Source organism: Oncorhynchus gorbuscha, unplaced genomic scaffold (genome assembly GCF_021184085.1).
Source record: "Oncorhynchus gorbuscha isolate QuinsamMale2020 ecotype Even-year unplaced genomic scaffold, OgorEven_v1.0 Un_scaffold_856, whole genome shotgun sequence".
NCBI lineage: Eukaryota > Metazoa > Chordata > Actinopteri > Salmoniformes > Salmonidae > Oncorhynchus > Oncorhynchus gorbuscha.
Window position 1 is genome coordinate 150,001 of NW_025745845.1, and position 14,106 is coordinate 164,106.

Consider the following 14,106-nt stretch of genomic DNA (forward strand, 5'->3'; position numbering starts at 1 on the left):
AACACACTGCAATAATAAGGACATTTACCTGGGAACACACTGCAATAACAAGGACATTTACCTGGGAACACACTGCAATAACAAGGACATTTACCTGGGAACACACTGCAATAACAAGGATATTTACGTTGAAACACACTGCAATAACAAGGACATTTACCTGGGAACACACTGCAATAACAAGGACATTTACCTGGTAACACACTGCAATAACAAGAACATTTACCTGGTAACACACTGCAATAACAAGGACATTTACCTGGGAACACACTAATGCAGGGTCAAGCTGGCTAAAAAGTTAAACAAAGTCAAGCTTTCAAAACGCACAATAACTAATTTGAACAAATATAGGGTGTCAGTCAGACTGATAGTCAGGGTGAGAGACCACCCACCTGGGGTGTCAGTCAGACTGGTAGTCAGGGTGACAGACCACCCACCTGGAGTATCAGTCAGACTGGTAGTCAGGGTGAGAGACCACCCACCTGGGGTGTCAGACAGACTGGTGGTCAGGGTGAGAGACCACCCACCTGGGATGTCAGTCAGACTGGTAGTCAGGGTGAGAGACCGCCCACCTGGAGTATCAGTCAGACTGGTAGTCAGGGTGAGAGACCACCCACCTGGGGTGTCAGTCAGACTGGTAGTCAGGGTGACAGACCGCCCACCTGGGGTATCAGACAGTCAGACTGGTAGTCAGGGTGACAGACCACCCACCTGGGGTATCAGACAGTCAGACTGGTAGTCAGGGTGACAGACCGCCCACCTGGGGTATCAGACAGTCAGACTGGTAGTCAGGGTGACAGACCACCCACCTGGGGTATCAGACAGTCAGACTGGTAGTCAGGGTGACAGTCCGCCCACCTGGGGTATCAGACAGTCAGACTGGTAGTCAGGGTGACAGACCGCCCACCTGGGTTATCAGACAGTCAGACTGGTAGTCAGGGTGACAGACCGCCCACCTGGGGTATCAGACAGTCAGACTGGTAGTCAGGGTGACAGACCGCCCACCTGGGTTATCAGACAGTCAGACTGGTAGTCAGGGTGACAGACCGCCCACCTGGGTTATCAGACAGTCAGACTGGTAGTCAGGGTGACAGACCGCCCACCTGGGGTATCAGACAGTCAGACTGGTAGTCAGGGTGACAGACCGCCCACCTGGGGTATCAGACAGTCAGACTGGTAGTCAGGGTGACAGACCGCCCACCTGGGGTATCAGACAGTCAGACTGGTAGTCAGGGGGAGAGATCGTGGCTGTGTCCCAAATGACACCCCCATTCCCTATATAGTGCAGTAGTTTTGACCAGGCCCTATGGTGATGGACCCATGTGCTCTGCGTGGGTATCCACTGCAGGAGAGGGACGTTGGAGGTACTCTGTCTGTCCCCTAGTCCCACCCACTCCCTGCTACAAGCACTAATTGAAAGTCCGATGCAGCGAGGTCCCCAATGACCATCAACATGAACATGACCAGGACAATGTTTGATCAACGGGTCTCATAATGAGCTGGAGGTTCAGTGCAGGAAGTAGATGGATGCTGATTGGCTGACTGGCTGAGTGGCTGACCTGCTGATTGGCTGACTGGCTGACCTGCTGATTGGCTGATTGGCTGACTGGCTGGCTGACTGGCTGACTGACTGGCTGACAGGCTGACTGACTGGCTGACTGTTGTTCTAAACTGCTGTGTAGAACAACACAGGTTCAGTATAGGAGTAAACTGTTGTATAGAACAACACAGGTTCAGTATAGGAGTAAACTGTTGTGTTGGACACAGGTTCAGTATAGGAGTAAACTGCTGTGTTGAAGAACACAGGTTCAGTATAGGAGTAAACTGTTGTGTTGGACACAGGTTCAGTATAGGAGTAAACTGCTGTGTTGAAGAACACAGGTTCAGTATAGGAGTAAACTGCTGTATAGAACAACACAGGTTCAGTATAGGAGTAAACTGTTGTATAGAACAACACAGGTTCAGTATAGGAGTAAACTGCTGTGTTGGACACAGGTTCAGTATAGGAGTAAACTGCTGTATAGAACAACACAGGTTCAGTATAGGAGTAAACTGTTGTGTTGGACACAGGTTCAGTATAGGAGTAAACTGCTGTATAGAACAACACAGGTTCAGTATAGGAGTAAACTGTTGTGTTGGACACAGGTTCAGTATAGGAGTAAACTGCTGTATAGAACAACACAGGTTCAGTATAGGAGTAAACTGCTGTGTTGGACACAGGTTCAGTATAGGAGTAAACTGCTGTATAGAACAACACAGGTTCAGTATAGGAGTAAACTGCTGTATAGAACAACACAGGTTCAGTATAGGAGTAAACTGCTGTGTTGAACAACACAGGTTCAGTATAGGAGTAAACTGCTGTGTTGAACAACACAGGTTCAGTATAGTTAAACTGCTCTGAAGAACAACACAGGTTCAGTATAGGAGTAAACTGCTGTATAGATCAACACAGGTTCAGTATAGGAGTAAACTGTTGTATAGAACAACACAGGTTCAGTATAGGAGTAAACTGCTGTGTTGGACACAGGTTCAGTATAGGAGTAAACTGCTGTGTAGAACAACACAGGTTCAGTATAGGAGTAAACTGCTGTATAGAGCAACACAGGTTCAGTATAGGAGTAAACTGTTGTGTTGGACACAGGTTCAGTATAGGAGTAAACTGTTGTATAGAACAACACAGGTTCAGTATAGGAGTAAACTGCTGTATAGAGCAACACAGGTTCAGTATAGGAGTAAACTGCTGTATAGAGCAACACAGGTTCAGTATAGGAGTAAACTGTTGTATAGAACAACACAGGTTCAGTATAGGAGTAAACTGCTGTGTTGAACAACACAGGTTCAGTATAGGAGTAAACTGTTGTGTTGGACACAGGTTCAGTATAGGAGTAAACTGCTGTGTAGAACAACACAGGTTCAGTATAGGAGTAAACTGCTGTACAGAACAACACAGGTTCAGTATAGGAGTAAACTGCTGTGTAGAACAACACAGGTTCAGTATAGGAGTAAACTGCTGTAAGAACAACACAGGTTCAGTATAGGAGTAAACTGCTGTACAGAACAACACAGGTTCAGTATAGGAGTAAACTGCTGTACAGAACAACACAGGTTCAGTATAGGAGTAAACTGCTGTACAGAACAACACAGGTTATGGTACTTTCCATAGCAGGATTGTCAGTTTGGATTCATTATGTGTCTGAAAAAGTGAATCCCATAAGAGTAGAAGCTCAGTTCTGGTTGAATAACTAACACAGGGCCACAGGCCCCTTCGTCTCCCATCATTCCTCTGGAGTGGCGTGATAAGCACTCCTCTCTCTCTCACTGAGGAGGATTTGGTTATTTTAGGTTGCGGCATTGCGTTCCAGCGCCTCCTCCACTTTCCCCTTCCTGTCCTCTCCGTGATCTTATTATTCATTTTAATCCACTTCCTCTCACTCACTCGTCTCCTCCGGATCAAATCATTTCAAACTCCACAGCCAGCGAGCTGCTGACTTAACAGGCTCACACTCACCACAAAGCCCAGGATACAGCTTATCTGATGGCTTCAATAACCACATGTGGAGGTTATACTTAGTATGCACTTGAATACAGTGTGAGTGTCGTGTTTTAGCTGTTAAATGTACTGAAAAGGGAATACAATTGAACTCTGAACCTTTCAAATTGTACCACAGATAGATTGGAGGACCACACATCAGAGAATGTTGACTTGAATGGGAACATCTGTTGTTCTAAATGATACTGTCAGTCCTCAATAGAAAACCTATTGTACTCATAGAAATTCAGATACTAGAATAGACATGACCTTTTAAGTTGACATTTGACAGTGGGTGGACAAACAGGTCATCTGTGTGGTATTAATTAGAATGTAAAACATGTTCATTAAATGTAAAATGTCAATGGTGTACCAACTAGTGGCCTGAAGGGATAGACCCATTCTATGATTTATATTTCTACGGTTGAAATGAGACCTCCTCCCTGTATTCAAGAGCATGTTGTGTCTCAACCGATCGTGGGCACGACACAAAAACATCAGTCAAATATCATCTTAGCTACAACATATGCGAATATGACAAAAATAATAAAAACATTTTTTACATAATTGATGTTTTTAGAATGTGTATAATTTTCATTAAAGGTATAATAAAATAGATTAACAACACTGTTTGATAGCTTTTAAATTATATCAAACTCAACCGTTTATCTGTGACAGCGATGATATCAAACTCAACCGTTTATCTGTGACAGAGATGGTATCAAACTCAACCGTTTATCTCTGACAGAGATGGTATCAAACTCAACCGTTTATCTGTGACAGCGATGATATTAAACTCAACCGTTTATCTGTGACAGTGATGATATCAAACTCAACTGTTTATCTGTGACAGTGATGATATCAAACTCAACCGTTTATCTGTGACAGTGATGATATCAAACTCAACCGTTTATCTGTGACAGAGATGGTATCAAACTCAACCGTTTATCTGTGACAGTGATGGTATGGTGGTGTGATGGTATGGTGGTATGGTGGTGTGATGTTATGGTGGTGTGATGGTATGGTGGTGTGATGGTATGGTGGTGTGATGGTATGGTGGTGTGATGGTATGGTGGTGTGATGGTATGGTGGTATGATGGTATGGTGGTGTGATGGTATGGTGGTGTGATGGTATGGTGGTATGTTGGTGTGATGGTATGGTGGTGTGATGGTATGGTGGTATGATGGTATGGTGGTGTGATGGTATGGTGGTGTGATGGTATGGTGGTATGGTGGTGTGATGGTATGGTGGTGTGATGGTATGGTGGTGTGATGGTATGGTGGTGTGATGGTATGGTGGTATGGTGGTGTGATGGTATGGTGGTGTGATGGTATGGTGGTATGGTGGTGTGATGGTATGGTGGTGTGATGGTATGGTGGTGTGATGGTATGGTGGTGTGATGGTATGGTGGTGTGATGGTATGGTGGTGTGATGGTATGGTGGTGTGATGGTATGGTGGTATGATGGTATGGTGGTGTGATGGTATGGTGGTGTGATGGTATGGTGGTGTGATGGTATGGTGGTGTGATGGTATGGTGGTGTGATGGTATGGTGGTGTGATGGTATGGTGGTGTGATGGTATGGTGGTGTGATGGTATGGTGGTATGGTGGTATGTATGGTGGTATGATGGTATGGTGGTGTGATGGTATGGTGGTGTGATGGTATGGTGGTATGGTGGTGTGATGGTATGGTGGTGTGATGGTATGGTGGTGTGATGGTATGGTGGTGTGATGGTATGGTGGTGTGATGGTATGGTGGTATGGTGGTGTGGTGGTATGGTGGTATGTATGGTGGTATGGTCGTGTAATGGTATGGTGGTGTAATGCTACATGGGTCGACTCGGAGCACCTTGATCTCTTGAACGGTTTAACATTCAGGTCCCCTTTTCCACCAGGAAAACATGTACGGATGGTTTTAGTTTAAATCAAAATGGATGCTGTCAAAAAGGGATTGAATTCAAAATGGATTTAGCCCGACAGCCAATCTATAGGCTACAGACTAGCTAGACAAGCCAGCCAGAACTAACACATATATTGACAAGAAAGCCACCCAGAACTAACACATATATATTGACAAGAAAGCCACCCAGAACTAACACATATATATTGACAAGAAAGCCACCCAGAACTAACACATATATATTGACAAGAAAGCCACCCAGAACTAACACATATATATTGACAAGAAAGCCACCCAGAACTAACACACATATATTGACAAGAAAGCCACCCAGAACTAACACATATATATTGACAAGAAAGCCACCCAGAACTAACACATATATATTGACAAGAAAGCCACCCAGAACTAACACATATATATTGACAAGAAAGCCACCCAGAACTAACACATATATATTGACAAGAAAGCCACCCAGAACTAACACATATATTGACAAGAAAAGCCACCCAGAACTAACACATATATTGACAAGAAAGCCACCCAGAACTAACACATATATTGACAAGAAAGCAACCCAGAACTAACAATTTGTAAGTCGCTCTGGATAAGAGCGTCTGCTAAATGACTTAAATGTTAAATGTAAATGTAACACATATATATATTGACAAGAAAGCCACCCAGAACTAACACATATATATTGACAAGAAAACCCAGAACTAACACATATATATTGACAAGAAAAGCAGAAACTAAAACATATATATTGACAAGCCACCCAGAACTAACACATATATATATATATTGACAAGAAAAGCCAGCCACATCCACACAGTACTACTACAGTGAGAAGACAACCAACTCCATACATTATTCAACTACAGAACAGCTATAGTGACCTGTACAGGTTAGCTGTTCGTGGTTTGTATGTTTGGTCACAGTATTGTTTTAGACTGATGCCCGACTGAGCATTCTACTCAATGCATCGTCAATGAGAGCTGATGAAAGATTTCATCAAAACTGCATTAGTGGCTTGGAAATAAAAATGACTTTCAAAATTAGTCAAATAATTAGTAGGAAAACCTTTTGTCATCACTTTGATGTCACCAGATGTATTATAGATGCAGTATAAGATTAGCTAATTAGCTCAAATTGAGGGGAGGCCACCGGATTTGAGCTAGCTAACGCTAGCATCACTAGCTATTTTTGACGAACTTTGCAAGCTCATGACAACATTGCCACGTCTAAAGTAAATTTGACGACATGCTAATGCATGGCAAAGTTGTTTCCTACTCAATATTTCACTACTTTAACAATGCCATCGTATGTCCAGGCACTATAGTGTAATTTAGACTAAACAGTAGTTAGCCTCCGTCCAGAATGACTGGGTTTAGGGCTCCACCCGTAGAGCACGGCTTGACAACGTTCAGAACAACGTAACGTGACAACGGCATGACGTCAGCGCGTGATGGACGTACGACCTATGAGTAAAGGACAAGCAACCAGCCGGATGTACATTTAGAACAAGCTAGTAGGTTTATAATTGAACACATTTATGAAGATTTTACACTATTGTGGAGAGATGTACTGTTTGGATTCTTTACATACAATAGAAATAAGCGGAATCATTTTTATGTAATTAATTTCATTATTCTTTTGGCCAAATTTCATATACACAAATGTAAATTTACAAACAGAAAACCACATTTTCGTATACTATAAAAATAAATTGAACTGTATTTTAAGACGGTTAAATGCTCTACTAACAAAAAAGCTGTTAGAATTGTAAGTATATGCATGTCCCTTAAGGTCCTTGTGTAATTGTAATGTGATATTGTACCCCCTAGCTCGATTGTCCATTGTTTGTAATCTATGTATGCTTGTGTTCCCTCATGTGCTTTATGTATTGATTTGTTGTTAATAAAAAATAAAATTAAAATAAAAACATTTAGAACAGCTGAACTGACAGCTACTGTTTTAGTAACGCGAGACAATCGGCTCTATACAGTACAGTTAGTGACACAAACCAGGTAGATCTATAGACACAGAACAGCAACAGTGAACAGCCAGACAGATCTACATGTCTATGTCTAACGCAAACCATGCTCCACCACAATACGTTTTCTGGTTACCTTCTTCGTCGCTTTTGTAGCAGGAATCTGCAATATGAGAATTCTTCATTGCAATATTTCTATGGAGTTTAACATTCGCATTGATCTTCATCCTAATATTGGTATTGATTTTGTATTGTACAATGATTGTCCCTGATGCCTCTACTGTTTGAATCATAAGTCATATATACACACTGTTTGATGCGGTTGCCTGGTGGACAGAGAGTATGAGGTTGTTCACATGAATAAAGAGGCTACTGTTTCCCTCTTCCATCTCCAGACAATTATTTGTAGCATATATATCCTTTGTATATGACTGTTCAAGTTTCTCTGTCCACACCTCAGCAGTCATCAACACAGCGTGTACATGTTAAACAGCAGGCTATATGATTCAGTGTAACAGTATAGACTAGCTAGGCTATATGCTTCACAGTATAGACTAGCTAGGCTATATGCTTCACAGTATAGAGTAGCTAGGCTATATGCTTCACAGTGTAACAGTATAGACTAGCTAGGCTATATGCTTCACAGTATAGACTAGCTAGGCTATATGCTTCACAGTATAGACTAGCTAGGCTATATGCTTCACAGTATAGACTAGCTAGGCTATATGCTTCACAGTGTAACAGTATAGACTAGCTAGGCTATATGCTTCAGTGTAACAGTATAGACTAGCTAGGCTATATGCTTCACAGTATAGAGTAGCTAGGCTATATGCTTCAGTGTAACAGTATAGACTAGCTAGGCTATATGCTTCACAGTATAGAGTAGCTAGGCTATATGCTTCACAGTGTAACAGTATAGACTAGCTAGGCTATATGCTTCAGTGTAACAGTATAGACTAGCTAGGCTATATGCTTCACAGTATAGAGTAGCTAGGCTATATGCTTCAGTGTAACAGTATAGACTAGCTAGGCTATATGCTTCACAGTGTAACAGTATAGAGTAGCTAGGCTATATACTTCACAGTGTAACAGTATAGGCTAGGCTATACTTCACAGTGTAACAGTATAGACTAGCTAGGCTATATACTTCACAGTATAGAGTAGCTAGGCTATATACTTCACAGTGTAACAGTATAGAGTAGCTAGGCTATATACTTCACAGTGTAACAGTATAGACTAGCTAGGCTATATACTTCACAGTGTAACAGTATAGACTAGCTAGGCTATATACTTCACAGTGTAACAGTATAGAGTAGCTAGGCTATATACTTCACAGTGTAACAGTATAGAGTAGCTAGGCTATATGCTTCACAGTATAGACTAGCTAGGCTATATACTTCACAGTGTAACAGTATAGAGTAGCTAGGCTATATGCTTCACAGTGTAACAGTATAGAGTAGCTAGGCTATATGCTTCACAGTGTAACAGTATAGAGTAGCTAGGCTATATACTTCACAGTGTAACAGTATAGAGTAGCTAGGCTATATACTTCACAGTGTAACAGTATAGACTAGCTAGGCTATATACTTCACAGTATAGAGTAGCTAGGCTATATACTTCACAGTGTAACAGTATAGAGTAGCTAGGCTATATACTTCACAGTGTAACAGTATAGACTAGCTAGGCTATATGCTTCACAGTGTAACAGTATAGAGTAGCTAGGCTATATGCTTCACAGTGTAACAGTATAGAGTAGCTAGGCTATATGATTCACAGTGTAACAGTATAGAGTAGCTAGGCTATATGTTTCACAGTGAAACAGCATAGGCTATATGTTTCACAGTGAAACAGCATAGAGTAGCTAGGCTATATGCTTCACAGTGTAACAGTATAGGCTATATGTTTCACAGTGTAACAGTATAGGCTATATGTTTCACAGTATAGAGTAGCTAGGCTATATACTTCACAGTGTAACAGTATAGAGTAGCTAGGCTATATACTTCACAGTGTAACAGTATAGAGTAGCTAGGCTATATACTTCACAGTGTAACAGTATAGAGTAGCTAGGCTATATGTTTCACAGTGTAACAGTATAGAGTAGCTAGGCTATATACTTCACAGTGTAACAGTATAGAGTAGCTAGGCTATATACTTCACAGTGTAACAGTATAGAGTAGCTAGGCTATATGCTTCACAGTGTAACAGTATAGACTAACTAGGCTATATGCTTCACAGTATAGAGTACACACACACACACACACACACACACACACACACACACACACACACACACACACACACACACACACACACACACACACACACACACACACACACACACACACACACACACACACACACACACACACACACACACACACACACACACACACACACACACACACACACAGGTAATGATAGACGATAATGCTCTTACCTGGTGTGAGAGAGACAGAATCATCAAAGACAGCGACAGGAGGAACATGGAACAGAGAGAGACAGAACACACCTTGTTAGTGACAGTGACTGACAGGTCGGGATCTTTCTGATCTGTCAGTGGTTGGCTCTATGCAACACAAGGGAATGGGGACAGCGTAATGCATTGTAGTGCCCCTGTCAATAGGTAATGTTATGTTCTTGTATATTATGCAGGTATTGTATGTGCAGGCTTGAACGAGAGGTATTCACAACGCAACACACGATACGTGTGAGAGACAGGGAAGGTACAAATAAAAGTGTGTGTGTGTGTGTGTGTGTGTGTGTGTGTGTGTGTGTGTGTGTGTGTGTGTGTGTGTGTGTGTGTGTGTGTGTGTGTGTTCTTGTGTTGTTGTGTGTGTGTGTTGTTGTGTTGTTGTGTGTGTGTGTTCTTGTGTTGTTGTGTGTGTGTGTGTGTGTGTTCTTGTGTTGTTGTGTGTGTGTGTTCTTGTGTTGTTGTGTGTGTGTGTGTGTTCTTGTGTTGTTGTGTGTGTGTGTTCTTGTGTTGTTGTGTGTGTGTGTGTGTGTGTGTGTGTGTGTGTGTGTGTGTGTGTGTGTGTGTGTGTGTGTGTGTGTGTGTGTGTGTGTGTGTGTGTGTGTGTGTGTGTGTGTGTGTGTGTGTGTGTGTGTGTGTGTGTGTACACGTTACTCTCAATGTGCGTCCGCAACAGTCCTCAACACTCAATAATGGAGACCTTTCTGTCAGAGCGATTTGATTGGTCAAGGCTAATAGTTTACCGTCACTTCAGTTCAACACACAGGAAACGGTGCTAGAGATATATCTGGAAAACTTCAATCCTTTAAAAGGTCTTTCCACACCAGTGGCTTTGATGCCTCAGGCAAAGACATGGAGGGAGGGAGGGAGGGGGAGGGGGGATGGGGGATGGAGGAGAGAGAGAGAGAGAGAGAGAGAGAGAGAGAGAGAGAGAGAGAGAGAGAGAGAGAGAGAGAGAGAGACAGAGAGAGATAGAAAGAGAGAGAGAGAAAGAGAGCGAGAGAGAGAGAGAGAGAGAGAGATAGAGAGAGATAGAAGGAGAGCGAGAGAAATAGAGCGAGAGAGAGCGAGAGAGAGAGAGAGAGAGATAGATAGAGAGAGAGAGACAGAGAGCGATAGAAAGAGAGCGAGAGATAGAGAGAGATAGAAAGAGAGCGAGAGAGAGAGAGAGAGAGAGAGACATAGAGAGAGAGAGAGAGAGAGAGAGAGAGAGAGAGAGAGAGAGACATAGAGAGAGAGAGAGAGAGAGAGAGAGACAGAGAGAGACATAGAGAGAGACATAGAGACACACAGAGAGAGAGAGAGAGAGAGAGAGAGAGAGAGAGAGAGAGAGAGAGAGAGAGAGAGAGAGAGAGAGAGAGAGAGAGAGAGAGAGAGAGGATGAGAGAGAGAGGATGAGACAAGGGGATCATTTCTCTGTTACATTTTGTATCATCAGTAGCGTGAACAGGCAACAAATCAACAGTGACACGCCTGCAGAGAAAATCAGTTATCTTCGGGTCACCGGAAGCAGCGCTGGTAAAATCTCTACACTTCGCGAAACCCTAGACTCTCATCACAGCTTGACACAACAACAAGAGCTCGTCTGATAGGTTGAGGAAATGATGATGATCATGTGGAGACAGGCTTGAGGGTTCTATAAGTACTATAATGGAGTCTGGCTTGAGGGTACTATAAGTACTATAATGGAGTCTGGCTTGAGGGTTCTATAAGTACTATAATGGAGTCTGGCTTGAGGGTTCTATAAGTACTATAATGGAGTCTGGCTTGAGGGTTCTATAAGTACTATAATGGAGTCTGGCTTGAGGGTTCTATAAGTACTATAATGGAGTCTGGCTTGAGGGTTCTATAAGTACTATAATGGAGTCTGGCTTAGGGTACTATAAGTACTATAATGGAGTCTGGCTTGAGGGTTCTATAAGTACTATAATGGAGTCTGGCTTGAGGGTTCTATAAGTACTATAATGGAGTCTGGCTTGAGGGTTCTATAAGTACTATAATGGAGTCTGGCTTGAGGGTTCTATAAGTACTATAATGGAGTCTGGCTTGAGGGTTCTATAAGTACTATAATGGAGTCTGGCTTGAGGGTTCTATAAGTACTATAATGGAGTCTGGCTTGACGGTACTATAAGTACTATAATGGAGTCTGGCTTGAGGGTTCTATAAGTACTATAATGGAGTCTGGCTTGAGGGTTCTATAAGTACTATAATGGAGTCTGGCTTGAGGGTTCTATAAGTACTATAATGGAGTCTGGCTTGAGGGTCAAATGGGTAAGGACTGTTTGTGACTATTCCATTGGCACGTTTGACACATTTTGAAAGACCAATACTGTTTGAACCCAGGTTGCTGCCCACAGACCTGACCTGCCAGTTTATATCACACTGACTGCTAACCCAGGCTAGTAACAGAGAATAACAGAGATAATATCACTGACTCCTAACCCAGGCTAGTAACAGAGAATAACAGAGATAATATCACTGACTCCTAACCCAGGCTAGTAACAGAGAATAACAGAGATAATATCACTGACTCCTAACCCAGGCTAGTAACAGAGAATAACAGAGATAATATCACTGACTCCTAACCCAGGCTAGTAACAGAGAATAACAGAGATAATATCACTGACTCCTAACCCAGGCCAGTAACAGAGATAATACCACTGACTCCTAACCCAGGCTAGTAACAGAGAATAACAGAGATAATATCACTGACTGCTAACCCAGGCTAGTAACAGAGAATAACAGAGATAATATCACTGACTCCTAACCCAGGCTAGTAACAGAGAATAACAGAGATAATATCACTGACTCCTAACCCAGGCCAGTAACAGAGATAATACCACTGACTCCTAACCCAGGCTAGTAACAGAGAATAACAGAGATAATATCACTGACTGCTAACCCAGGCTAGTAACAGAGAATAACAGAGATAATATCACTGACTCCTAACCCAGGCTAGTAACAGAGAATAACAGAGATAATATCACTGACTGCTAACCCAGGCTAGTAACAGAGAATAACAGAGATAATATCACTGACTCCTAACCCAGGCTAGTAACAGAGAATAACAGAGATAATATCACTGACTCCTAACCCAGGCTAGTAACAGAGAATAACAGAGATAATATCACTGACTCCTAACCCAGGCTAGTAACAGAGAATAACAGAGATAATACCACTGACTGCTAACCCAGGCTAGTAACAGAGATAATACCACTGACTGCTAACCCAGGCTAGTAACAGAGAATAACAGAGATAATATCACTGACTCCTAACCCAGGCTAGTAACAGAGATAATACCACTGACTGCTAACCCAGGCTAGTAACAGAGAATAACAGAGATAATATCACTGACTCCTAACCCAGGCTAGTAACAGAGAATAACAGAGATAATATCACTGACTCCTAACCCAGGCTAGTAACAGAGAATAACAGAGATAATACCACTGACTCCTAACCCAAGCTAGTAACAGAGAATAACAGAGATAATATCACTGACTCCTAACCCAGGCTAGTAACAGTATTATAGTAGTGGTCCTCAGTGAATCATTTATTCTGTACTAAAATACTTACAACGCTGAATAGCTTCATAATTCATATCATTAGCATAGGAATGAGCATTTCAATGAGAGAGAGAGAGAGAGACACAGAGTGACACAGAGAGAGAGACACAGAGAGAGAGAGAGAGAGAGAGACACAGGGAGAGAGAGAGAGAGAGAGAGAGAGAGAGAGAGAGAGAGAGAGAGAGAGAGAGAGAGAGAGAGAGAGAGAGAGAGAGAGAGAGAGAGAGAGAGAGAGAGAGAGAGAGAGAGAGAGAGAGAGAGAGAGAGAGAGAGAGAGAGACACAGAGAGAGAGAGAGAGAGAGAGAGAGAGAGAGAGAGAGAGAGAGAGAGAGAGAGAGAGAGAGAGAGAGAGAGAGAGAGAGAGAGAGAGAGAGAGAGAGAGACAGAGAGAGAGAGAGAGAGAGAGAGAGAGAGAGAGAGAGAGAGAGAGAGAGAGAGAGAGAGAGAGAGAGAGAGAGAGAGACAGAGAGAGAGAGAGAGACAGAGAGAGAGACAGAGAGAGAGACAGAGAGAGAGAGAGAGAGAGAGAGAGAGAGAGAGACACAGAGAGAGAGAGAGAGAGAGAGAGAGAGAGAGAGAGAGAGAGAGAGAGAGAGAGAGAGAGAGAGAGAGAGAGAGAGAGAGAGAGAGAGAGAGAGAGAGAGAG

General features: G+C 42.6%; 1 protein-coding gene across 1 annotated transcript in view; it reads right to left on the bottom strand.

Annotated features, from left to right (window-relative positions):
- The window catches only part of LOC124020567 (glutamate receptor-interacting protein 1-like), a 223,206-nt gene that overhangs the window by 117,798 nt on the left and 91,302 nt on the right, over window positions 1-14,106 (bottom strand). Inside the window, exon 2 of the mRNA XM_046335810.1 lies at window positions 7,563-7,589. Coding sequence (XP_046191766.1) covers window positions 7,563-7,589 — 27 coding nt within the window. The remainder of the gene's footprint in view (window positions 1-7,562; window positions 7,590-14,106) is intronic.